This window comes from Acanthaster planci, linkage group LG17 (assembly GCF_054643075.1).
Source record: "Acanthaster planci isolate LZ-2023a linkage group LG17, COTS_SCS, whole genome shotgun sequence".
NCBI lineage: Eukaryota > Metazoa > Echinodermata > Asteroidea > Valvatida > Acanthasteridae > Acanthaster > Acanthaster planci.
The window spans coordinates 9,925,424-9,952,278 of record NC_141793.1 but is presented as its reverse complement, the minus strand read 5'-3'; the positions used below and the strand labels follow the sequence as shown (position 1 = coordinate 9,952,278).

Below are 26,855 nucleotides of genomic sequence, written 5' to 3'. Positions count from 1 at the left end.
ATGTACCTTAAACTCTAGCAGTGTAAAATGGTCCAGATTAGGAAAAAGGATAAGTGGCAAAGTACTACAGTTTTACAAATTGATATACATGTATAAACAAGTTGTTCTGATGGTTTCAATAAATGAGCATTTATTTCACTTGCGAATAGAAATTAACTGGTTATAGTAATAAATGGTGATTGTTTTACATACACACAAAGCATTTTTGCAAGGTAATATTTCAACTGAAACAAATTTCGTGTCAGTGCTAAAAGGCCCTTAGATTGCACTAAAATGTTAGTGGAAAATATTGTTTTAGACATTAATTTGGGAAAAAGAATTGGTTAAAATTTAAACATGGTGGCTGTAAAAAACTAGTTTTACGACTAAAAACCTGTTTAAATCAAATACTTCTTTCCTGCACAGAGTAAGGCCCTAAGTGTGTTTTCAAAAAAAAAATTTCTGCAGTAATGACCTTTCAGCACCTTGAAAACAATTTGCAACTTGCAGTTTTGTGATAATTTTAAGTGAAAGACTTTTTTCTAATGCTCTGGCAATGTGGATTTACAATTTGGAAAATACAAAATGCACATAGATAAACGAAGAAATTGACTGGAGCAAGATTTGAACCTGCGACCTCTGGAACACCGCACCAGTGCTCTACCAACCGAGCTATCCAGCCATATGTTGGTGGCTCTTACCATTTGTCAATGTCTCTGTTTGGGGGGTGAACTGGTTAAATTGAGGTTCAGAACAGCCACTGGGTTGACTGAACAGTGCTAGTATTTTGGCTGCCTCAATAGGAACACCATTCAGTTTCTAAAACAACAATTTGGATGCAAGTACAGCACAACATCATACTGAACAATTCGGTACATGAAACATGCCTCTTGGCTCCCAACTTTTCTGCGCACATTTACTGAACATCACAAATTTGCTTTAAATTAAAGAAAAAAATTTAGGATTGATGACAGTGATCAAAAGTTAAGATGTCGATAAACTTTAAAATTGGTACGGCCTTGTTATGAGCCCTTAGCAAAACATGCAGCCGCACAAGAGAATCTGCTTTATACGAACAAGAACATACACAGGTATGTATGTGTAACAACTGACATTTCAACATAGGAAATTGCACCCTTTCTTCTTCAAATGGCACCATCTCTGTTTTGGCAAATAGCGCCCTCTTTTGCCAGGAATTCCCCCCCCCATTTTATGGAAATTGGAACATTTTGATTTTTGGGCCTAAAATGCGACGATTGGAGCAGTACCAATGAAATCGCAATAGTTGGCGAGGTATGCTACACAAAGGCACTGTGTATAGACCCTGCCCTGTTCATTATAGCAGCATTGTACTGTATACCAATATACACTACTCAAAAAATGAAAGGATCAGACATGAATTTTGTCCTAAAAGGCTGTAAAGGGACTGGACAAAGTGCTGACCAGATTTTTTCAGTGTCATGAGACTTCAGTACTCTGTAGTGGAAGTTTCTTGTTTCGATACCAGAAAATAGTTAAATCAAATGAGGCTCAATTTTTCGCAATGTGAATAATGTTTGTTTAATGTATTAAACGTATGATCCTTGCGATCCTTTGAGTAATGTAAAAAAGCAGACAGACTTGCTCCATCACTAAGGTGGAAGCAAGGAACTGCATCTCTGAGAAGATTGAGTCCTTTCCTTGCCTTTTTGTGAATCAATGCCTAAGATTCTGATGAGGGTCCCTCATTCAATCTTGGAAACTGTTCCTCCTCAGTGATGGAGGCGAGGACTGGCATCTAGCCGAGTTACTTCCTTTCCTTGACATTCTCATGAATCATCTCTGTGAAGTCCCATAGGATCTCGTCCTCCATCTTCCTTCTTTCCAGGTTGAAGGAGGCGAGGGCGCTCTTCTCATTAGCATCATGGTCTGCTTCTCCTGGGGCCTGCCCACAGCTTTTATATGAGGAGGTCTGGGGAAGAAATTAATCACAAAAGGAACTAAGTTGCTGCAGAAATTGAGACATTTCTTCAAAAATCACAAGATCCTTGTATGCTCCTTATTTTTACTCCTTTTATTTCATAAAAAACTGTTAGTGTCTATTGCTTTTCATCCATTTTCATGTCAGAAAATGAACTATGACAAGAGGATTCCTTTGACACTGCTGGCCCATTACTTCTGAAAGCATTTGTGATTTGTACTCTGTTAAAAATATTTTTCCAGACACCCCTTTCGGGTTTAGTGAATCAAAAAGTGACTTTTTAAACACTTAAAATTGTCTTTTCCTACAGTGAGGGTGCTGTTTTACAGTGATACTGTATACTACGTCAATCAGGGAAGACCACAAACCTAAAATATCTGTGGACCACAGCTCTTTCAGAAATCAACGACTGATCCCGAAAGTGTGGGCAGAAATATTTTAACCGTGAGCACAAGTCTGTTGAGTTGGATACAAATCAGAAATTTTGGATGGTGACTGAAAATACTGTCAAGTGTTTACAATGTGGTCCTGTTTTGTGTTTTGGTTCAATATTTGTCAAAATTAAGGTAGATCCTTCTTGAAATAAGAGCTCTGAACACTTAAATTTTGTCCATATTCATTGCTCACCCCCAAAGGCCTGAAAAAATCCCAATAATGTATGTGATTTTAATTTTTAGACTTTATTTTTAAAATGTTTTGGAAACACGGTTCTCAGTGCTCTATCAGATAACACGGGAAAATAGGTTAAATTTGCTTTTCAAAATATTCACTAAACAACAGGGATGTCAGGAATTTATCTGAATTTCACATAATGTGCTCCTTGGTTTCTACTTATGGCTTGTAATAATGGGCAATATTATGAGGAAGAAAATTGAAGTGTGCCGGGTTAGAACTTTAACAAAAGACCAACAGGGCCAAATAATGTTTGACGGACAATTGCTACAGTTACCTCAAATCCATCTTCTTTGATGTAGTGCTCTACATCTGCTGCACAGCAGTGCTGCACAGCAAATCATGGAACCCCAGGGGACAAGGCAGCCATTTGCTCATGGTTTTTAAAAATGGAGACTTTCCTTAAATTATGCCCCTGCTGTTGTCAGTCTAAAGGTATTTCATGTCTATGATTAGATGCTTCATTTCACGAGTTTAACTATTAAAACTTTGAAACCTGAATTGCTCCTTGAACATATTGAACATGTCTCACTCTCAGGAAATGTGGACCATTGATCAAAGGTGATTTGTCATGAAACAGCAACGAACCATGAAGGAAAAGGAACTTTAGGCCAGGAAAATGTAATCAATTCCAGTATAGTGGGTGCATTCAACTAGTTTGCCCTGGTTACAAGGGTTTAACCTCATCCCTATCGTCTTACTTGGTTGACACAATGCACACAACCATTCCTAGGTCAGGGTTGCCCTAAAAGCTAGCCACAAGCACACAAGGGTGAATCCAGGACCCAATTTTTTGGGGAGGGGGGACAAACTCGATTCTGGGGCCAAATTGTTTTTTAATTCAAAGTTGTTTGAGGGGTTAGGCTACATTTCCACTTTTCAAAAGAATGTAAATTAAATAGACCAAAAAGATCCTTTCATTTTTTCAAATGAAAACAATTTTGCTCCTTTTTTGCAATGACCCCAATTGGCCCCTCCCCCCTTTCCCGGATTCATCCTTACAGAAAGCCAGCAATGATATGACACACAGGACTCTTACCTGTGAGAGTTATGATGCAACTCGCCTCTTCACTTTGGAGATTTCATCGGTCAGTCCACTCGCACCATGACGCTAGCCAACCTTAACGTTCATGTCGGCAGCCATGGCAGTTCATTCACCTGGTAATGAGGCCTTCCCAAATCTAAACAAGGGGAAAAGAAAAAATGACAAAAAACAAGAAGAAAAGGTCATCTAAGGTTTTTCAGTCACACTGTAATATTCTTTTCCCCACACGAGCAAAACATTTGCGATTCAACCCATCACCACACAGACTCTTATTGTGGGTCACTGTTAAATCCATAAAACCATGCAGTGCTGAGGAGTGTAGGGTTTTACAGGCTGGGTGGGGTCAGGGCCCAATTTTATGGGGTTTCTTAACACAGAAGAGAAACTGTACTAACTTAAGCAGAAAAATATGCTAACCTTGAGCACTATTTCATGGCAGTGCTCGGGGTGGTTGTGCCAACGGTTGCGTGCGGACAGAGATTTCTGTTGTTACATCACTAAGTTTAAGCAAATCTTTCCTCCAAGGTTACATGTAGGATGAAATGTAGGAGAAATACGAAGAACCCCAACAAGTGTGAAATCCATTATCCATAACTACCATCAAAATTACCCTTATACGATCTTTATTTCCATGACTTTTTCCTCAGACCAATTTTCCGTGAGTTTTCCATGACTTTCCGGGACAACTTTTTCCCAGGATTTGCAATGAATGGGGGAACCCTGTACAAGGACAAATGGGTTAAAAGTACTGTACAGTTTATCATTTGCAGTTATCCAAAAGGTATCCACAATTGTTGTTGGAGAGCATACTTGGTTTAGAAAGAGGACTAAATTCTGTGAGAAACTGTTCTTTCTGGCAAACGAACGTGATGAAGAAACAATTATTTCAAGCAGACGCCTTCTCAAATTTTTGGAAAGTCACTATTAGAAATGCGTGAATGCGTTGACATGATGCACAGACACTAGCAGTTTCTATAATTCATCAGTTCAGGGGGTGACAAGGTGTAGCTGCAATTGACTGAATATGAGAATGTTTCCCAGGTGCTGAATTCAGGCACAATTTATAACACGACTCAACTTTTGATCTGAGTCCTAGAATAGATTTCTCAGAATATGGAGCATTCACTATTAACCAGTTAACGTCGGATATTCTTAATAAAAAAAGATGCCGGGGCGTTTTTTTTCCCTGCAATTTTTTTGAAATTGCAATTTATTTATGACGCAGCCAATCATGACACATTAATGCGTCAACCACGGAAATGAAAAATGAAGTCTTAAAAGAGGGTACACGTCCTCCATGGAACAAATAAGGAAAAATGTGTGTGTTTACACATCATCTGGCGTCAAGTGGTTAAGCTGACGCTTCATCTTCATCAGGTTCGTTCTTGTGTTCCCTTCTTTAGATTTGGAGTAATTTTGTTGCTTCAAAGGAAAATAATCCACAAAAGACAAATGGTGGACTGTACCTTTAAACAAATTGCTGCAACAACCAATATCATGACTACTGTAATTTGTCGTAAAACAAGAGATGGCTTACTCTACTGAGGCAGTGATGCCAGAAGATGAGCCCACAGGCAGGGGACCAACCACGCTGCTATCGCCTTACTCTATCGGGGCAGTGATGCCAGAAGACCAGCCCACAGGCAAGGGACCAACCACGCTGCTATCACCTTACTCTATCAGGCCAGTGATGCCAGATGATGAGCCCACAGGCAGGGAAACAACCACGCTGCTATCGCCTTATTCTATCGGGCCAGTGATGCGAGAAGACCAGCCCACGGGCAGGGGACCAACCATGCTGCTATAGATTGCCTTTAACACCTGGTAAAAATATAGTAACAAAAAGGGAGCAGTTATGTCTGTCTGCATGGTAATAAATGTACTTTTGTTTGGGAATGTACCCAGCAGAGTTGTGGGTTTTAAGGCGATGCCCAAAAGGTGTGGCTGAGGCTAGATGATTAACCACTTCATGCCGGGGCATTTTTCAATGTTGATAATGCTGGGCCGGGCATGACTATCATTTTTCCATTTTCAAAATTATTCAAAAATTCATCATTTCAATTAACGGTCGTTTATAGCCGAACAAAGTAATCTTTAGGCACTACTCTAAGTTGACAGGTGACCTTCATTGACGCCCGAGTATTTCAGCCAGGCCTGCAGCCTTGTAAACAGAGCCCAGATTGTATGGATGACTCTAGATGCTAACTTCAGCAGTGAAAACAGAGTGGTGACGTCACCATAAAAAATTGAACAAATGAACAAAAAATGTAAGCAGTATCTTTCCTACGTGGAAAGCTGTACTGAATTGTTGAATTTGTCGAACAAAGGAAGTCACAGCACAAAGGTTTGTATAGGAATGTTCATTTTGTTTCTGCTATCTAGGGCCTTTTTACACACAGTCTTTGGACAAAGTACATGTACTTACCTTCACTGTCTGTGCTACAGCTAACATCAGAGTCATCTTCATCATTTTCTGTGAGGCTAAACTTGTCGGAGCTGACAAAGTGAAGACAAAGTAATAATTATTTAAGCAGCAAGACGTAAGGACAGCATAGAAAGACGGTGGTTCCTGCAAACCTTTCTGAATCCTAAAAAATCTTCCCCAGAATGATACATTCTCTAAAATTCTACAGACACATAAAGAGGCTAGACTTGGCTCTACCTTCCTCAATCTTCCAAATCTGGTGGATTTTGAAGGATCTGGGAAGGTTGGCATTTAAGACACATATAACAGTATAGGGGAAAATGGGTAAACTTGCAGGAATAAAGTTCACTTTCTCAATCCAGCTTGTCATTGAATAACCTGGTGCTGGGAAGGAACTTACTCAGGTTCTGTGCTCTCCACTGATGCTGCCCACTCATTGGCCACTCCTTGCTCCATCATCTTCTCTTAATGACTTCTTCCTACAATAAAAGCATAAAACAAAAACAATGCATCCCTTCAGCTTTTACTGTTATCACAGCAACATCCTTCATTTATTGTTGAAACCTCCTAACTGTGTGCCCCCTAACTTTGACACTGTTTGATTTTTGGCCTCCAGTGCCTTGCCGGAGCAACATTTTTACTTCAAATTTCAAAGTAAGTGAAAATTTTATCGAACTTCTACTAATCTAATTCAAAACTCCTGATTTTACTCACCCACTACAGCTTTCCGATGAAATTTTTATTTTGGCTCAATTTTCCAATTTTTGATTCCTTCAGTGCAAAATGGACACTTCTGAACAAACTTTTGTTTAAGTGTATGCAAATTGAGGTAATAATACAAATTACCAAGTTTACATAACTTCTCAAATGTTTATGTGGGGTTTCTGGCAATTTATTTCAGGTGCACCATGTGAGGGAACACTAACAGTCAAGATGCAATGGCACAATGACTTGATATCCTTGATGTTAGTCGAGATGTAGGCCTACATGTACGGACAGAAATCAATTACTGATGCCACTCATATTTCTCTACAGTGACCTAACATTATTAGTATAGGTACTACCAGCCATCTCAAAGCAATAAAAAAGTGTCCTAAAAGATCAGCAGTGAAAATGTTGCTGCTATTCACTTAGAAAACACAAGACATTTTCAGACCAGTGTCATGAGGTTTCTTCCTCCATGATCCATTTGTGCAAAGGGTGTCAAGCCACATCCATATTACACTAACATTGATTTTATTCATCTGATCATCCAACAGAAAATTTAGCACCAATTACAGGATGATAATAAGTGATGAAGATAATGAAGAGATGTTCAGTTTGAGAGGTGGGAAGAAAAGCTCAGATAAGTGTACATCATCATAAATCATGGAATTCTTTCTGAAATGTACATGTAAGTTCATCTGCCTTGAGCAGAAGCACCCCCTCATCGGTCGAAAAGAGCCAATGTCATGCATGTTGGTGGGGAGAGTTCATTTACTCTATGCTAGTAGCGACGTAACCGTGATGCGTGTACTTCACAGTCTCCTGTGGTGCAGTTCCCACCAAAGGAGTCTCCGTTGCTAGGAAAATTGTGCCCTCTGATGGTCCAACCCAGGTCTCATACATGTACATGTACATAACCCTAACTGAAGAGACCGAAAGTGCCGTCCAATCTGGGCTAGGTGACAGGCCCAGGCTGAGAATAAGAACATGGTTGATGGAGAAAAGATATTCACCATGTTTAGGAGGTTTACCCCAAGAACTGTGGGCTATGCCTACAGGATGTTCTGAAGTCACTAATCTGTGTGATTTGTGGCCATGTTTGTTTATACGGGTTGCAATGCTATCTGTTTTTTTAATCCAGCCTTTGAGGAACATGTATCATGACCAGTGACACAAATTCAAATTTCCACATGAGAGCAACCTTAAGGTACCTACATGCATATCTCTTGAAAACTCTGTAATTATCACAAGTTTTTAGACTTAAAGACTTAATTTGAAAAATTGGAGGGTTTACTAACGTATCTTCCGTTTTCTTCCCAACAGTCACATTTTACTGAAAAATCTGTGTGCATCACATGCTCAGTGCACATGCGTGGGCCAATGACCAATTTAGCAAAGGTCAGTTTTTTATCCATATATGCCCAGGAGGGGGTGAAATCTGTTATTATCGCATGAGTGGCCCCTGAGCTGTGTGACTGGAGTGATACCATCAGGCTGAGTGCTCTGCTACCTGTGACAGGTTAAACACTGCCATCTCCATAATTAGTTGAAACGACATGTGGAACTAGCTCGGCTATACTGGCCCTTGGCTGTCCCTGCATGGGTACTGTGTGATGCACACAAAATGTACAGTACGGTGCAATCATTTGGAAGAAAACGGAAGAATGAGGAGGAAACCCTCTGTGAATTTGGGTGTAAAACCTCCTTTAGCCTGGGTACCTCAAGCATTAATGGTTGCTCTCATTCTCAACCTGCTCAAGGAAAAATTTGATTGAAAAAAGTGGAAATTGTGTCACTTCTCTACCCCGAGAACTGAAAGGTCCGACGTCCGCCCCACTCGTGGACGGACGGACATCGAACCCAGCACAGACACGACAGACTGACTTCTGGCAGTTTGCTGTAACATGCCACACTATACAAACTTCAACTGTGGACATAATGATGGAGGTACCATGCTTCAACTCATTAAACTGTAAACAAAGTCAATCATGGAAAATTTCAAAACAGAATGCATTTGCATGATTCCGTGCAAATCCTTTTGTATTTGGACAATTAGGCCTAGCCCACCTTTACCTTTACCATGGACCGTTCAAAACCTTGTCGCCGTTTTCCCATTTTGTGCACACACGGCGCCGTGTGGGCGGCAGCACACAGGCACAGATTATTATAAACCCTCAGACCACCAGTCTTTCGCTGTAAAAGAAAAGTTAAAGGATCCAGGAAATGAATTTTTCGTAGAATCCCTTTTTGTTTATCTCTATACCCTTCTTCCATGTATGAAGACTGCCATGACTGCTTGACATCTTTCTTGAGATTACGTGAACTGAACCGTGCCCTTCTTCAAACATCAAAAATTGACCAAGCATTTCTGGACAAGTGAGGGCGCTTTTGCTTTGATGTAAATCCAGGAAGCGATGGTTCTGGTTGCATGTTTTCATGTTCAAATTGTGAACCCTAAATTTGTTATCTGGGAACATTTCTGTGAGAAGTATTTTTGCTGGATTACTGCCATATACTTACAGAGCAATAGACTGCCAAAGAAAATAAAATCTGCCATGGCATTTTCTGAGCACAAATCAGTACAACATTGAGATTCAGTGCCTTGGATGGCATCATAGTTCTGCTCATGAAGTTGCAAATATGCATTAGCATAAAAGCCAAAAAAAGCATCAAAATACGGGTTAAAATTGCAAAACAAAAATTTAAAATCAGGTTAACTGAAACCCAAAGATGTAATTTTGAGGGTTTTTATCAATATTTATGAAAATATTTTTATTTCCTGGTCCTGTAAAGGTGCTGCTACATGTTGCTTGCAGTATACATGTACAATGTATCTGTCCGTATCGTTGTCAGTGTTCTGTAAAAGGGTTTTCGATGCAGCGTGCGTTTGCGCAGTGACGTCGTGCACCGAGTGACTTGGTTATAGCCACAGACACAAACCGTTCAGCTGTGCAGTCGACCACAAGGATTTAGGCATTTTAATATCATCTGTGCTAACAAGACATTTTTATTCATACGTATTTAAGCAATCGCTAATTGTAGATACTTTTACTTCTCAGTATACCTTTGCTCTCTGTTTGTGTTCATCCGAACTAACATTTGTAATTATCTACATTTTATCGTATTCTTGCTTTTGAAAAGAAGTGGAAAAGTATATGAATGGTTGTGATCATTTTTTGTTTTGTTTTGTAAATGTTTCTTTTTCGGTTATTATACTCAGTGCTATGCTCAGACAGATATAGAACGAGAATGAACACCGCAATTACGATTACGTTGGTAGAATCTCTCGCTTCAGCTTTCTACTGCGATAAAGCAAAACATACTTTGAAGAATAACAGACTTATGAACATACAGCTGGCGACCATTTTTCTTCTGGAGCAATGCCACAAAACATGGACGTCGACGTATAGCTCTGACAACGTGAAAAAATGTTTCTATCAGGAGATCTAAGCAAAAAACTTGCGCAACTTCATAAATCTTGTAAAAATAAGGAGGCAAGTGTCACAATGTGCTGCCCTGTTTCGTTTCTGCCCAAAACTACAATGGGAAAAAGTTTGACTTCTCAATCGGCATGGCCATGGGAACCTACAGTTTCCTTCTCACGACTCTTGGACCATCCCACCATTTTCAGGAATGTTGAAGACTGGGGAATGTCATTCCAACGGCAGCGCAAGATGGAACTGAAGACGATCTTGAAGTCACGATGTCGGGAGCCGTATATGATGGGGTTGATGCAAGTGCTTGAAAACAGGATACCACTTGCGTAGGGTACGAATGGCTCGAGCCTGCGGACGAAGAGGCACACGGCGTACGGGGTCAGGAGAGCAACGAACCCAAAGATGATGAATGGCATCGTCTCCGTCAGCATTTGAGTCTGGCCGACGACGTGTGAGGATACTGACGACGATCCAGACTGATCGCTACTTGCAGCCGATTTTTCCCCCTGACCCTGAGTGATATCACTGTCTAGGGACCTGTCATCACATGGATCCTGATAGCTAGAAGAGCCTAGTGTTTGGCCTTTGCGCTGCTGGTGGACATAAATGAGTGTGTAGCACGTGATGATGCAAACGAGAGGAATGGGGTACAAGCCAAGAACTCGAATGGAATTGTAGACTTTAAAGCTCCATGCATTCGAAGATTTCGTGCCACAGAGATGGAATTTCTGGTTGAACCCAACTTCACCAACATTGATCAGTGGTGGCACAAGGATGACAAGAAATGGGATCAGCCAGGTGACAATAAGCCACACGGCCATTTTCCTCGGGGTGAAGACTTTTTGGTAGGTAGTCGGTTGGGTGATCAGTAGGAAGTGGTTGAGACCGATGAAAGCCAGCGTGTAGATACCGCAGCCGACGGTAATGGAGATGACAACGGTAGTCACACTGCAGATCCACTCGTGATCACCACGGGGGAAGTCACCGTTACTCAGCAGAGCAACGACATCCCATGGCAACACAAGAGCGGTCGTTAAGTGAGCAGCGCTCATATTGACGAAGAAGGTGATGGTCTTTGTCTGCAGCGATTTCGATAGAAGCGCGGCTAGGATCACCATGGAATTGCCCACAACTCCCACCACTGTTACGATCATTAACAGGGTGGCTACCATGACTCTCTGGGTATAGTCGCTGAATTCATATTGGTGGGTGTCTGTTGAAGTATCCATGATGCCGGTCTAATCAGCGGCAGCGAGATAACACTTTCTTCATGTATTTCAAATCCTACCCCGAAACCGGCTTTACCTCACTCAACACACGCACATGTACACGATGCAATGGCCCGTACAAAAGGCGCCGTGCAGTACAAGGCCTTGGTCGTGACGTTTCTTTGGTCTTAGTCTTCGTCCAAGACGTCAATGGCCGATATTGATTTTCGCTACTTTGTGTTGCGCCCTCGCACAACTGACTTCCTCTGCTGATGTCTTGAGGGCGTGACTGTTTTACGTACTGTACATTAGACCGATGTCTACATTTGTACCTTCGAAAAAATGGTAGTTGCGCGTGTTGCATCACTGCATTTAATAAGTGTGCTTGATTACCACACTTTGCACATATTACGGATTACATATATACGTCGCGTGACTGACGAGAAGTTTAAGCGATAGCACCTTTTTCTTTATGTTTCCACCGAATGCACACGAAAAATGTGGCTGCTTGTACAGCTTGCCCTTAAGTTTTCTATGGTTTGCCGTTTAGACCTTTCTTCCTGTAATGTCGCAACCGTGCCCGCGACGTGATGTGACGGTGCATAGTGTTGTGATGGTAATCTACATGTACTTATTCAAGAAAAACTATTCAAGCATGCAGCGTTCGCATGTGTGCTTGTACGTGGTTGAAACTTCCCGTAGGAATGCATGTGATCGCCGTGGCACGGCGGTCTACACGTACTGTTATTGTTTACATTTAGCACAATTCAGTGACGTGTGAAAAAGGTCAGTGTAGACCAGTCTCATTTTGCCTGCAACTTGTATGGCGGCATTTAAATATAAGTACCACCTTTTGACTGACCTTCCATGTTACCTCAAGTTCGTTCAAATTTGAATAGGGTTGTGTTATCATTTAGTGTTCAGAAGAACGTCTATCATTATCTGATATTTTGAAAGTGGCATGGGATTTTTAACACTTCGTGGATTATTCTCTTACTTCTGTACATGTACCTAAATTTTAGCAGCCACTCATAGGAAAAATACGACTGTGACGGCAAAAGAGCTACCCCAGAGCTAGGAACATAGCTTGCCGTAGTTTACGTAAGTGTGACCCAATTCTCTACCCTGGACACAAAGCCGCAGTGACCGCCTCGTACAAGGTTATGCACAGCAGCTATTCTTCCGGTCAGTGCTTTTGTTATGGAGATATGCACCAAAGGACTACTCATGTGTATCCCTATGCAGCAAAAGCATTGATTGAGAAGATGGCTGCCGTGCATAACCATTGAAAAGGACAGGTAGTACACCATGGCAGCAACGGTTCATGGGACCATGAAGCAAGGAACAGACCCAAACATTTGAGACATGTACTTGCATTGGGGGTGCTGACAAGTGGAGGAGCGAACAGCGAATAAAAACAAACAAAACATGTAGATTCCCGTATTGCAGGCACGGCTCTGGTGTAATGTAATTTGTAAACTTGTATTATCACTGAAACTCTGTGACATAAAAACGTTTGAGTAAACTGACAAAATATTACAAGGACCTCTACGAAATGCTTTGATTCGGAACATAATACCGAAGTAATGTGGGCCAAGAGTTGATAAAAACCCAAGCAATGCCAGTCAGTACATATGTAATTAAACCATAAGCACTGTATCAGTACTGTAGTTGAATCGTGACTTAGCTGAGCTAGCTGACAAGGCCTAAACACACACCCACTCAGGTGTCTGGTACGTCGTTCACCGTACAAAAACGCGAACTACCAATTTACTTGGAAATTCACAAGGATTTAGCACATGGCAGCTTGAGTAATCAAAGGAGGAAACCGAAATAATCTTCACACAGAGAAATCCGTTATTACTCGTTATGTAGTCTGACTTCCTGTCTGCATGGAATGACTAATCTGTTGTTGCACTACATATGGGAACATGTACAAGCCACTGAACAAGCGTGTTTAGAGCCTGCCCCAAACCAGTGTAACCAGACTACACTTGCAACTCTCGCAGATAAAAGGAACTCAGTGATTGGATTTAAAATGTCCCCCGTTCCTCTCGACCAATCAGAATATTTCTTAAGAGAAAAGTTTCCATAGTTTTTCTTCTTTCGATGAGCGATCTTGCTTTGTAAGATAACAGGTGTGATTTTGATGTTCGATTAAAGGGTAGCAGCAATGAATATTTCCAAGACCTGATTATTTTGCCACTTTGTACTGTGATTCGTTAATGCATCTGATGTCATACAATGAAGATTGCATGGTTTGGTACAGAGGAAGTATATATGAGGTATTTTGAAGAATAAAATATGCAAAAATGACAACTAAGAAAATCAGATTTTTGTACGAGGACTCCATTGATGTCGGCTTGTATATTATTTTACCATGATCTTTGTTGACTTGATACTGCTTTTAAATGATGGTTCAATTGCTGTTGTAAAGTGCAACCTATATATTTTGAAATTGTGGCCTCTACATGTCTGTAGTAATACAGATTGGAATTCAAAGACGGTTTGATTAGTTTCCATGGACGGAGGTCCAATTTGCGCCTAAACCTGGGTGACATACATGTGTATGAAGAGCCATAATTAATACCATTGATAAATTTGGAAATGGTTAACATGTGATCCCTTCATAGCAGTTGGGGATGGCAGGTAAAACATGAGTTATCAGACAGTGTTAAATTTGGCCCGACCCACTTTCGTGTTTGCAAAATCCTATTGAAATAGTAGGATTTTGGACTGTCTGAATTTAGGGTAACTGTTTTAAGTTGTGAATTTAGAAATTATACTCACCAAAGAAATTTGTAAGGAAAAGGGTCATTTGCCTGCTTGTTCCTACTTACTAACACTCAAAGAAGTTTCAAAGCCAGAATAAATTTCCTCCATGAGAGAAGTTAAAAAAAGGGGGAAATCAAAACAAGAAGCAGAACAACATGGACGAGAAAGACAAAAACAAGCCACAAATGAGAAGCTGCGTCACAAATTTGACATTTTTGAAAAAAGAAGATAGGTTCAATTTGTACAAAACTGGTGTCAACTTGTACGTACGTCACGAAGGCCTGACCCTATAACAAACAAACCTGGTGGTATAGGCCTATAACCTGAAACAATAGAGTACAGAGTGCAAACCGTTCCATAGAGTATATTGGCTCTTCGTTGCTTATAATTTTGCCAAGATCCGCAAAACCACTTTGGGGATTTTGAATAACTAACTGCTAGTCGTGAAAGCACTTTGCATGTGGCTCTATGCATCTCAAAAATGAGCGAAACGATTTAAACTAGCGTACACAAAGAACAACACAAAAGGATTACAGTCGAAATTAACTCATACACATCACTCAGTCATTCAAGAGAAGAAAACGCATTACGGCACCATTGCTCGGATTCCCATCTTTGGGAGTTCTCTAATTGGATACCGAATCTACCGAATAACAATATAAAGCATGACTTAAAACCTATAATAGACGTTCCAATCTGTTCTACCGCTACGAAGCCCCTAAGGAGACAGGCACAGTGAGAATTATTTGCTATTTCGTTCACTCGAAATACTTCGTTTCCTCGAAGTATTATTTCGTTCCCTCAAAATATTATTTCGGTCTCTCGAAATATTATTTCGTTCCCTTGAAGTATTATTTCGTCCCCCTTCGAAATAATGTCATTTCCTCGAAATATGCCATTTCGGTCTCTCGAAATGTTGATTTCGTTCCCTCGATATATTGATTTCGTTCTCTCGATTGAAGTAACTCCATGGTAAGTAGTAAAAACTTCAATCGGGAGAGGAATGAAATATTAATTCGACGGAACGTACTATAGTATTTCGAGGGAACCTAATATCTTAATTCGAAAGAACGAAATAATACCTTAAGAGAACGAAATCATATTTTGAGAGAGCGAAATAGTAATTCGAGGGAACGAAATAAAAAGTTCTCATTGTGCATGTCCCCTTAACTTTCGACTTTCAATACCTAGCAAGCCTTCAACGCGGAGTTGAGAAGCCTGAAAGCAATAGGTAGTGTATGATAAATGGAAAGGGCGGCATTTTCACAATATACATGTACATGCATTATGATATGAACCTTATCGTCAAAGCCAGAGTGGCTTTTGTTTGGATGTAGGCGTGAATTTGACGTGCAGTGCTAAAGTGCTTGTGCATCATAATTACGGATGTCAAGAATTCAATACCTAGATGTTGAAAAGAAAGGAATCTTGAAACAGACTGGACGAGGTTCAAATCTTTCAAACCTAGCTCCTTTTTATCAGTAAAGATAACGCTGAGAGCCAAGCAATCTCGTTTAGACTTATATGGTACCTTATGGTAATAATCGTTTTGGCACTTTTTCTTGTCTATCAAAATACATGTATTGGGAACCATTATATATATATATTTGCGAAAAGGAAAAGATCATACATCGCATCAACATGTACACGTGATGGATTTTAAAATTGAATGTTCAGAAACTTGGTACTGCTGAAGCACTCGCCGTTTACACGTGATCAGAGGCTAATTTGAAAATGGTTGCAAAAACAAATTACACAGAGTCATTGGAAACATGGACACTGGCTACTTGCCCACCACAACAACGGATTCGTCTAGCGTTCTTCAAGAAACTGGACGGTTCGGGAATGTTGTTCCACCGGCGACGTAAGATAGAACCGAAGACGACATTAAAGTCACGATGCTTAATGCCATAAATGATGGGGTTGACACAAATGCTGGAGAACAGGATGACAGTTGTGTATGGCACAGCCGGCTCAAAGCTGCTGATAAACAGACTTATAGCATAGGGAAGAAGAAGTACTATAAAGCCGAGGACAACGAAAGGCATGGTTTTGGTGATCATTTGGGTCGGGCTGACAATATCAGAAGTAGTTGATGACGACTGCGACCGGACGTCGCTTACATTTATTTTCTCCTCCATTTGAATACTGTTGGATGTGGGTGTCTCATCTTGTCCAATTGGAGAGGAGTTCTGTCTCGGAGCATGGCGACGCAAATACATCCAGATGAGTGTGTAGCAGACTAAAATGCACACGAGGGGGATGGGGTACAAGCCAAAAACTCGAATAGAATTGTAGATTCTGAAGCCGATCTGATCAGTGGACTTCGTGCCGCAAAGGTAGAATTTCTCGCTGAAGCCAAGTTCGCCCACACCACTCAGTGGCGGCACGAGGATGATGAGAAACGGGATCAACCAGGTGACTGTAAGCCACACAGCCATCTTCTTGGGAGTGTAGAGTCTATTGTAGGTGGTTGTAGGTCGTGTAATCAGCAGCAAGTGGTTGAGGCCGATAAAAGCCAGCGTGTAGATACCGCAGCCGACGGTAATGGAGATGACAACGGTAGTCACACTGCAGATCCACTCGTGATCACCACGGGGGAAGTCACCCTTACTCAGTAGAGCAACAACATCCCACGGCAACACAAGAGTGGTCATCAAGTGAGCAGCACTCATGTTGACGAAGAAAGCAATAGTAGTCGTCCGGAGCGATTTCGACAGAAGGACAGCTACAATCACAATGAAATTGCCCAAGAAACCCAGTATTGAAATGAAAATAAACAACGTGGCGACTATGACTCTCTGGGTGTAGTCACTGAATTCGAACGACGTGCTGTTGGTAGAGTTATCCATGTTGGTTTCAGTAAACGCTTTGTTGCACGTTGAATTAGATGATGAGCAAAACCGGTCCGAGCCTTCGTGTGTTCTCAACAGAGTAAAGGAGAGTAGAAGTGGATAAACTTTGCTTCGTCAAAAGAGAAAAAGCTGTAAAACGAAAGGTTCTTCAACTGTTTCCACTTGGTTTTCAGTTATCAACGTGAATAGGCTTCCATTTCTTCTGCTACCGAATAACCACCCACTATACTTGGGCCATCCCGATTTCGTCACACCTCGATCATGTTGTAGCGGCGCGTTGGCGGAATGCAAACGAGGAGAATACTTCAGAGTTCGGTATAGCAGTTGAACTCCAAACCAACTATTCAAAAACGTGTGGGTCCTTCGGCTTTTTATGTCCTTCCACTTCACAAAGGCGATCGTGCATGGAGATCACTGGCCTTGCTTCAGTTTACTTGTTTTGTGATGCAAATGAAGCACCAGCGTAGGCATGCCAATGCATTCTGAGCAAGGAGAATTCAATAGGGCACTCACTGCTGACCCATCAATGGTGACACTGAGGCGCTAAAATAAATTTGGGGATCGTGCATCATCCTTTTTGATTACGAGTTTTGTCCCTAAAGCGACGTATATTCATGACAATGATGCTCAGTGATTGTCTGAGAGCAAAATGCAAGCCTTTACTTTTTAACGTCGGCATATCTCACATCAACTAAAACTCTATGAATCATAAAGCCACTAAAAAACAGTAGGTGTCAGGGGAATTCTGTTGTAAAAGTGTATTTTTTACCGAGTCCCGCTTGCCGTTGTGGGGGTGGGGGTAGTCACCACGAAATGATCAACATAAATAGGGGAAGTAAAATCACACTGCACATAGAAATTTGAATATTTATTCTGGTCTCAGAAAAAAAAAGCAAGTCTGACACGTAAAACATGAACCGCATGAATGGTAAGATACCCTCAAACATGAAACATTCGATTTATATTGAAGAAAAGAACTTTACTTTAAACGATACATATTAAGCTAAACAGAAACAGGGTCTTCAGCTTCGAGGTTGAAATAAATGTTCCTCGGGCATTTTACAAAGCAAAAGCGAAATCACATTACTGCTACAGCAAACATGAAACTCCTCCTTTTCGACGCGCCAAGAGTGTGCCATTTAACATACAAATTTCCCACTTTTACATCCCAACAAACCCTGTAAATGTCACGCCCCGCAACCACAGTAACAATCCTTCCGTCTGCCACACGTATTTCCGGCAGACACTTCCTCAGTTGGTGCCGAGGCTAGGTCAAGGAACCTGTGTGGGTCAACCTGACAGGAAAACCAAACTAAACTCGGCACAGCTGAAGTCACAGGCAAAGTAAACATGCAGGTATAAATGCTACAAGGAAACAAAATCAAATGCCACAAACTACCATTCCCATCTGTGTCCTCATCCTTTAGGCTGGCAATTTGTCCAGGGTGGCCCATAGAGATAACCTCATAGTGTTTTTGAATGTGGAAATGCTGACTGGGGAAAATATGCTTAATAGACGTTCTCATTTCCTTGGATCAGATTCCATTTACCCTGGATTACAAAGGACAAGCGTTATAACAATGAATAATCCATACTGAAGTAGTGACTAACCCGGAGAGCTTCAAAACGGCATAATGCTATTCTCATCGTGGTATAGTGGACACGATTTGAGAATAATAAATAGCCTTTAACTACAGCAATCTTTCGGGTGTAACCGTTTTAAACTTCTACGGGTGTTAGTACCACTTTAAATTTAAAGACACGTTTTATTCATAAATTAGTAGAGTCAAACGAAAGATCATTGGTAAAAACATTCAACTCAGACTCCTGTTTGTTTATAGGCAAACGCTCTAGAATTTGCACTGTGGCAAGGATAGTCACTCCTTTTATTGCGAAAAATAAGAAACGAAATCCAACCCATTTTGTTCTAACTTTGATTGGGTTCCGATTTTCGTTGACCGGTTAAAGAGAGAAAAAAGAGAAAGAGCAAAAGTGTGAAATGCAACAAATTATTTTTTGTGGTTAACGTGCCAGCAAGGGAGTGTCCAAGTTCACATTGGAAAGGGGTAGACACGAAGACACACCATTAAACAGGCGCAATCCACCTAAAATGTATGGGAAATTTAAGTCCAATGTTCCAGTTTCTTAAAAGCAATAAAACTGTAAAGACCTTAACCGCACATCGGTTGACGAACGTGTCATTGGAAGTCCAACCCAGATAAGCACATATTACAAGGGCGTTTCCAGTTTCCTTTAAAACCAATTCCTTCCTTGCGGCCCAGACAGTAATGCTGTTGGACGGCTCACAGTGTTACTGAGACCTCTTTGAAAATTAGTGTCATTTTCGGTAGAGAGGCTTCATAACATAATATAGTACACATTCATTAAGTGCTTTTAGCTCAAGGGAATAGTAGAATTTCTGACTTCGAACTTGACAGAAAGCGTAATATTTATGTACATTGTGAAGCAGTTACAACGCCCACAGGTGATTATTTCTGTATGCGATTTGATTGAAAAAACGTCAAACACACTCATTATAACCCCGACCGTCTAATGCATATTATAACAGAATGATACTCTCATACGAACACACTCTCTAACATTTTCAGGTAGCATTCGTTTCACACCCTGAGTGATTCTTAAATTAGGAATAAGCGATTTGCACGTGACAGAGATTTGAAGGCAGTAAGTGATGATCTTTAGTATCACATGCACACGCTGTGCTTACTACAGCATAAGGAAAGCAGTCAAATATCATCCAAGTAAATGCATGAGTCTTTATTGATATAACGGACTATAACTCTCTCGCGCAACAATATTTGGCCTGTCTGGCTTTTTTGAGAAAGTCTGAAGGATTTGGAATTTTGTCCCACTGGCGACGGATGATAAAACCAAAGATCAACTTGAAATCACGATGCTTGGTCGCATAGATTAAGGGGTTGATGCAGTTGCTAAGAAGTAGGATGACAGTTGTATAAGGTATAGTTGGGCCTCTGTCAAAGAAGAACAGATTGATGGCGTAGGGGGTCGCACACAGCCCGAAGCCGCAGACGACGTAGACCATGTTCTTGGTGACGTCCGTTTGACGCTTTCGCTTCCGAGACGGGCTGGTGTTCACGTCAGACCGACTAGGATGCTCAGCGGTGTTAGTGTCCTCCGAATGTGGGGGAACCATGGGGATGTCGATCGGCACGCTTCTTCTGGCTTGCTGCTTCGGGGCACCTGCCATCTTCTTGGCGTGGCGGCGCAGGTGAATCCAAATGAGGGAGTAACTGACGACGATTTTGACGAGGGGGATCGGGTACAAGACAGCTGCAATGATGAGGTTGTACGTATTGTAATAAGGGTTGGATGGTTTAGATCCACAAAAATGATATTGTGGGTTGTAGCCGACAGCACCAACACCTGCCAATGGCGGTATGAGGCTGGTCAGCAACGGGACCAACCAGCTCAGTATGAGCCATAGGGTGACCCTCTGGGACGTGAAGAACACGTGGTAGGTGGTTGTCGGTCGTGTGATCAACATGAGGCGATTCACGGCAATGAAGCCCAGGGTGATGATGCTGCAGCCCACGGTCGTGAACTGGACGATAGCGACTACCTTACAGAACCACTCACTGACCGGTAGGCCGTCTGTGCTCAGAAGAGCCACGGAGTTCCACGGGATGACAAAGCATGTCAGCCAGTCCGCGATGCTCAGGTTCACCACGAAGGCGTTGGTCACCGTGCGCAGCTTCTTTGACAGGAGAACCGCCAGGTGAATCATGGAGTTACCGGTGATTCCCACCACAGAGATTATCATGAGGAGCGTGGCCACAATTACCCTTTGGGTGTAGTCCGTAAATTCAAACTCTCGATCCTCGGTAGAGTTGTCCTGGGACCCGTCCATGGCGTTGCGAAAGTTTCTAGAACAGAACTGTCAACTAGAAAGCGTAGGCCTTGTCATGTACCATAATTTCGGCGTTCTTAAACGAGGCATTCAGCACAGAGTGAAAACACCTATTGAACTCTTACCAAGAGTCTTTCTAACAAAGGAAGTTTGACCCTGTTTACGTTCTTCACGGTGCACTGGTATCGATGTGGACGCATAAACGTAACGTACTCCACATGTACATGTACATTTTCACTGTACACTGTCAGTTACACGGATGAGTGTACAATCGGTGATTTCTAGGTGCACAATACTACCCCAGCGCAATGAAAAATGCTGTAACTTTCTCCAGTTCAGTACCTGTACACATGTACACTCGACTCCTAATTCGTGGAGTCAAGTTGTTAGAACGTTTGGCTTGTGTGAAAGGAGTGTGACTTGTATCAGTCCAGACAGCTAATTACAGCCCATGCCATGGAAAGCTCTTGAAGCACAGCCGTTTGATCACTGAACTTTTACAACTTGATGAGTGTTCAATCATTGCATCATAGCCCACATGTAGTAGCCAACACTCAACCCTCGCCATTTATAACAAGGTTGCTGGGACCCGCCTAAGTAATAAGGACCTTGTTACAAGCAGATCCTCGGTAGCATAAAGACTCGATTAACAAATCAAAGGGAACAAATCCAAGACAGCTGTGAAATCCGTACTTCCTCTTGATGGCAGTATTCTGTCATCACTAGCGCTCTTCATAGACAGTTCGTGGAGAAAACAACTTCACCGGGCGAGGATATCAGCTTCGTCAGTGCTTCGTAATTGATTCTCGCTATCCACATTGTATGAGGGAAGAACTACTCCTCAGTCGAGTTTTGTGTTAGAAACATTACAATATTTCCCTATCCACTCATTCCAGCACATTTAGCTCTGTACTACAGGGTACTACTGGTCATTTATCTTATAAAGAGTACAGTCCGACAATGTTGTAAAACTAATGAAATTACTGTTACATTTTCGGACTGTGCTCTTTATAAGATAAATGCTGCCATCTGATAGCTTCGCAAGATTAACATTTGCTTGCCTGCTTGCCTTAATGTCTTTTTAAATACCTTTTTGTGTGCATTTTAGGTGTTTTTATGTGTGTAGAATTTTTATATTTTCATGTATCAATTGATAGTGTTCTATATCCACTATTTTGCAATTTTTATACTCTGCAGACTGTTTTTTCCTTTTTCAGAAAATTATTCTCTTGCGAACAGGGGTCTTGTTAAAACATCTTTTGGATGACAGTTTTGTACTGATGTTCTTCCTTGACATTCCTCGTTCATTTTCATAATATTTTACGTCAAACCGAAATAAAAAAAGAAACTGTCGGCCTGTAAAATAAAAAAAATGATGCCAAAAAATGAAGTTTACAAGCACATCACCTTGAATCAAAGATATGTTACCACACAATCAATCCAATTTTAGTTGCATCCCTAACTGTGTGGTGGGAAATGCTGCAGGAAAAATCATTGGCTGAAATATGGTTTAGGAATGCAAAACTTAGCTAAAGACGACGCACAGCACAGTCGTGTGGAAATTATGGAACAGTTTGTTGGCTGAAGAGTGAACAGTGACTAAACCCACGTTTCTTTGGGCGGGATCTTAACCTGGAATCGGGAACATCGGGTTATCCGATAGGAACAGTATGGATCCGTGGCCTACGAAATCCTCGGGGGAGGGTAAGTCAACGAAATTGCTAATTTCATTGAAATACTTGCTGATTCTTCAACTTTTCTCCCACTAGACTTGGCTGAAGTGAAGCCTACCCCAAGGCTTACTGTAGCTGTAAATCCGTAACCTACAGATAGGCCCTAGGCCACTACAAATCAGGCTATATATTAGCAATGTCATTTTGTTTTTTTCATCTGGAAGCTGGAAAAAGAAAACGCGCTCATTCGAAGTTGCAACAGCAATAACAGAGCTTTAACAAACAGCGCATTCAACTGGCCTACATTGAAGAATATAACAAATTGCTGAAAGAAACTAATTAGGCAAATAGTTTATTATTGCTCCGTAGTTATGCTGCCCTCTATTGTCCGACATTCGAGAGCGCTGCAACATAGCAGCGCAAAGCAGTGATTGCGGGTGGAGAAGGAGAAATCTTTGGCGCCCTGTTATCATGTTTGCTGAGTCATCGCATACTGTAAGAACCCATCCAGTCAAGAAGCCGAGATTGGAACTACATGCACAAGTCTCGAAACAGTTATCTTAGGCCTAAGGGCTGATAGTACACACGTAATGACAAAGCTGGCCAAACAATTTGAACTGTAATAAAATCTGTAAGTGGCCAAAAAAGCTGACACGCTGGGCTTTTCTGGGAGAGAGTTTTGCACGTACACCTTTAAATTAAAATCTCGACTTCATCAATTATGAAGTGCATAAGTGTGACGTCACGAAAACCCACCAGATATCAAATTACCACTTTATTATGGTCAATCCCAAAAGACATGTTTTTAACTATAAAACCTACTACGGTGTAAAACCTGAACGCGTAAACCATAAAAACCTGCATCCTTGTCGTTCAACTTGAAAGTGTGCATTCCATCCTTTAAAACTGACGTAACGTGAGTGACGAATACCTTTGTCCACACTTGTCAAGAATCTCGTTCTGGCTCATGCAATCCTCAATTTGATACGGCTAAGCTTATTTTCAGAGTTTCATTGCTTATTTTCGAGTTTTCAGAGTTGATAATACTTTTCAATTTCAGTATTAGGATCGGTCAGGAAACTCGAACAAAAACCGAATCACAAAAAAGTCCCAAAATATGGGGAAACAGATGGCTAATTGTCGTTACTGACTGTGTTTCTATATTATCGAACGGTTCAGGGTTTTTGAATTATTGGTCAAGTTTTATTTCATTATAATATTGAATGGTTTAAATAAAGTCTAGAATTTTAAAGATATAACATTGTACCTTCAACTTGATCCTCCGAACATTTTTGTTATTTCTTTTTCATTCTGTGGGGACATGCCTCAAGTCACCTTGTCAGAGCCTTCAGAAAATCCGAAGGATTGGGAATGAGGACCCATCGGCAACGTATGATGCAGCCGAAGACTTTCTTAAAGTCCCGGTGCTTGGTTGCATATATCAGTGGGTTGATGCAGTTACTGAGTAGAACGATGACAGTTGTGTAAGGTATTAGTGGGCTATTATCGAAAAACAGGTTGACCGTATATGGGACGAGGCAGACGAAAAAGCCGCAAACGGCATACAGCATGTTCTTTGTGACTTCGGTCTGGCGGTTTGCTCCTGGAGACGGACTGGTGTTGGTTGCAGCTACTCCTACCAAGAGCTGGTTGGTGGGGATTGCATATTGGTGACTATGGAGCGTCGAAACGCTGCTGGGCGGGGAAGTGACGGGAGAAGATATAATCGCCAGCTTCTTGGCCTGACGGTGCAGGTGAATCCAGATCAGCGAGTAGCTGACAATAATGACGGCAAATGGGATTGGGTACAAGATGGCTGAAATGATCAGGTTGTACGTGTTGTGGAGAGGATGGGCGTTGATAGACCCGCACAAATGGAACTGCTTGTTGAAACCAAGAGCGCCCACATTTTCGAGCGGTGGAATGTTTGTGGTGAGGAAAGGCACCAGCCAAATAACCACCAGCCAAATGGCGATCTTCTGTGGGGTGTAGATCTTCCGGTAAGTGCTCGTTGATCGAGTGATCAACAGCAAGCGGTTCAGGCTGATCGAGGCTAGCGTCAAAATGCTGCAGCCGACGGTGGTGAAGATGACCGTGGCCACCACGCTGCAGACCCACTCGCCAATCGGCATGCCCTCCTGTTGGCTCAGTAAAGCCACGGCGTCCCAAGGGATGACCAGGCAGGTCATTAAGTCTGCTACGCTCAGGTTTACCACGAAGACGTTAGTAGCTGTGCGGAGCTTCGTGGACAACAGCACAGCCAGGATAACCAGCGAGTTGCCGGCGATTCCAATCAGTGATATGATCAAAATAAGCGTAGCAAGAATGGCTCTTTGGGCCAAATTATCGAATTCAAACAGCGGGCTCTCTGTGGAATTATCCATGGTGAGCTCAGCAATGTTTGCTGTATTCGTGAGATGTGTCTATCAATAAGAAACAGAGCCAGGTTGGACAGAAGACAGAATCTATGTCACGTGTAATCCCAACGGGCAATCATAGGCGACCATGTGTATGCGTCATCCAATATTATACGTCACTTTTTTTGTTACTTATGATCGATGTACCCGCACCTTCAAGAGATTTAACGTCCCACCCCTTTTTGACCTCTCGTTTTATAGAAGCAGGTGCCAACTGATGCTCATTAAAATGTGGAGGAGCTCGTGTCTGTGTTCAGTTTGACTCATTATCCACATCATCTTTTAGTTTTACCACAAAAAACCTTTGCGCAGGAAAAGAGCCCTGAAAGATATAGGTGAATGAAGCTGCAGCTTATGTATCAAGGCATTGGATGAGGTTTCATCCATTTCTCAGTGCTTCTTTTATTGCCACTGGGTTTGGCAGTCTCGTTAATCTTTATTCGGACTTCGATGGAAAGTACACCAAATCTCTTTTATCATCCATGAAACCAAAGGCAGACAGTGCTAAGACACGTTCTGTTGTTGCCACCATTTTACGGACGGGTTGGCGAGATATCTGCAAGGTCTGTTTCTTTCAGTGGTGTGATTTAAATTTGACAATGATGATAACATCAACAATGATTACGATTGCGAATGGGCTTAACGAAATATCTCATCAAAAATGACATCTTGCCAAAATACTAACAAAAGCGTGTCGGCAAAACAGACGGTCTGATGTTGATGAAGGCTGCTCAGTATAGGAATGTAACCATTGTCGTTGCGGGATTTTTTTCCGAGGGGAGCCAGAACACGTTTCAAGCGGGAACCGTGGGGGATGGGGGGCGCACTGATAAACTATGAACAGTTGAAGGGGGTCAATTTTGAGGTTTTGTCTTGCAAATTGGTGATGTTCGTTCCCTCTCGTCTTCTTTTTCGTTTCTTTCCTTTTCTCCTTCTTCTTTAATGTGCCCATTTTCGGAGGGAGGGGGTATGGAAAAATATTGGAACCTCCCTCCCAGTTTTTTTTTTAAAATATGAATCAAATTTTTGGACATTGAAGTTAAATTAAAAGAAATAAATTGAAGGCAAGTCGGCCTAAGTTACAAACTAAGAAAATATATCTGTATTGTGTTTCAGTTAATGTTTTCTTTTTAAATCGTGATTTAGATTAGGGTATTATACAGGTAATTAAAAACCAGCTTTAACTTCTTGTTTTACACATATTGTCTATAGCAAACCACATGAACAACATGTAGCAAAGCAGTTACTTGCACCTGAAAAGTAGAGACACGTGCCAAGGGTAAATAAAACATTAGATTTTAGATCCTGCTGCAAATCTTGTAAAGGTATAGAGGTCACAGGATTGGTTAACCGGGAACTACAGAACGGAAGGACCTGTGAGTGAAAAAAAAAGTTTTTCAGAACCACAAGTACGTTATACTTATTGTACACGTATAATGGGTAATTCAAGAAATTAGGGGTCCAAAAATGTGATATTTTTGTGTCCCTGTTACATATGACCATTGTTATTTGGCATGGAAATATCACTGGAATTGATTTCAAACTATTACTATTTGTCTGGCAGTTCATTGACATTAATTTATCACTCTTGGAAATCAGGAAATGTGTTCTGAACTTACAAAAATATATGTCGGATGTGACAGGAACATGAAAAAAATGGACCCCTAATTTCTGAAATTACCCTACTACAAATAGATGGCCTTAATCTTACAAGGCTCTAATCGTCACCACCTTCAGAAGGGGGCGGGCATGTCGATTTTCACAAGCAATAAATTTTCGAGATAATTGCAAGAGAAGTTTTCCCTACTTTAGGTC

At 41.5% G+C, this 26,855-nt stretch overlaps 4 protein-coding genes across 4 annotated transcripts; all 4 read right to left on the bottom strand.

The window, feature by feature from the left end:
* Positions 1-101: 101 nt before the first annotated feature.
* LOC110973465 (histamine H2 receptor-like) lies at positions 102-25,516 on the bottom strand. The gene is made up of 6 exons (XM_087148282.1): positions 23,891-25,516; positions 6,482-6,560; positions 6,082-6,152; positions 5,194-5,477; positions 3,651-3,792; positions 102-1,930 (listed from the first exon to the last, which is right to left on the bottom strand). Exon 1 carries the CDS (start codon positions 25,005-25,007, stop codon positions 23,955-23,957), a length of 1,053 nt encoding a protein of 350 aa, XP_087004408.1. The 5' UTR covers positions 25,008-25,516; the 3' UTR covers positions 102-1,930; positions 3,651-3,792; positions 5,194-5,477; positions 6,082-6,152; positions 6,482-6,560; positions 23,891-23,954.
* Positions 10,349-11,452, bottom strand: LOC110973451 (alpha-1A adrenergic receptor-like). Its single transcript, XM_022224294.2, has one exon. It carries the CDS (start codon positions 11,450-11,452, stop codon positions 10,349-10,351), a length of 1,104 nt encoding a protein of 367 aa, XP_022079986.2.
* LOC110973452 (G protein-coupled receptor moody-like) lies at positions 15,958-16,881 on the bottom strand. Its single transcript, XM_022224295.2, has one exon. It carries the CDS (start codon positions 16,879-16,881, stop codon positions 15,958-15,960), a length of 924 nt encoding a protein of 307 aa, XP_022079987.1.
* On the bottom strand, positions 18,892-23,880 carry LOC110973454 (melatonin receptor type 1B-A-like). Its single transcript, XM_087148279.1, has one exon. It carries the CDS (start codon positions 20,948-20,950, stop codon positions 19,856-19,858), a length of 1,095 nt encoding a protein of 364 aa, XP_087004405.1. The 5' UTR covers positions 20,951-23,880; the 3' UTR covers positions 18,892-19,855.
* Positions 25,517-26,855: the final 1,339 nt, after the last annotated feature.

Bases quoted from the DNA above. Each gene is read 5' to 3' on its own strand.
- LOC110973451 (XM_022224294.2), bottom strand. From the start codon at position 11,452: ATGGATACTTCAACAGACACCCACCAATATGAATTCAGCGACTATACC.
- LOC110973452 (XM_022224295.2), bottom strand. From the start codon at position 16,881: ATGAGTGCTGCTCACTTGATGACCACTCTTGTGTTGCCGTGGGATGTT.
- LOC110973454 (XM_087148279.1), bottom strand. From the start codon at position 20,950: ATGGACGGGTCCCAGGACAACTCTACCGAGGATCGAGAGTTTGAATTT.
- LOC110973465 (XM_087148282.1), bottom strand. From the start codon at position 25,007: ATGGATAATTCCACAGAGAGCCCGCTGTTTGAATTCGATAATTTGGCC.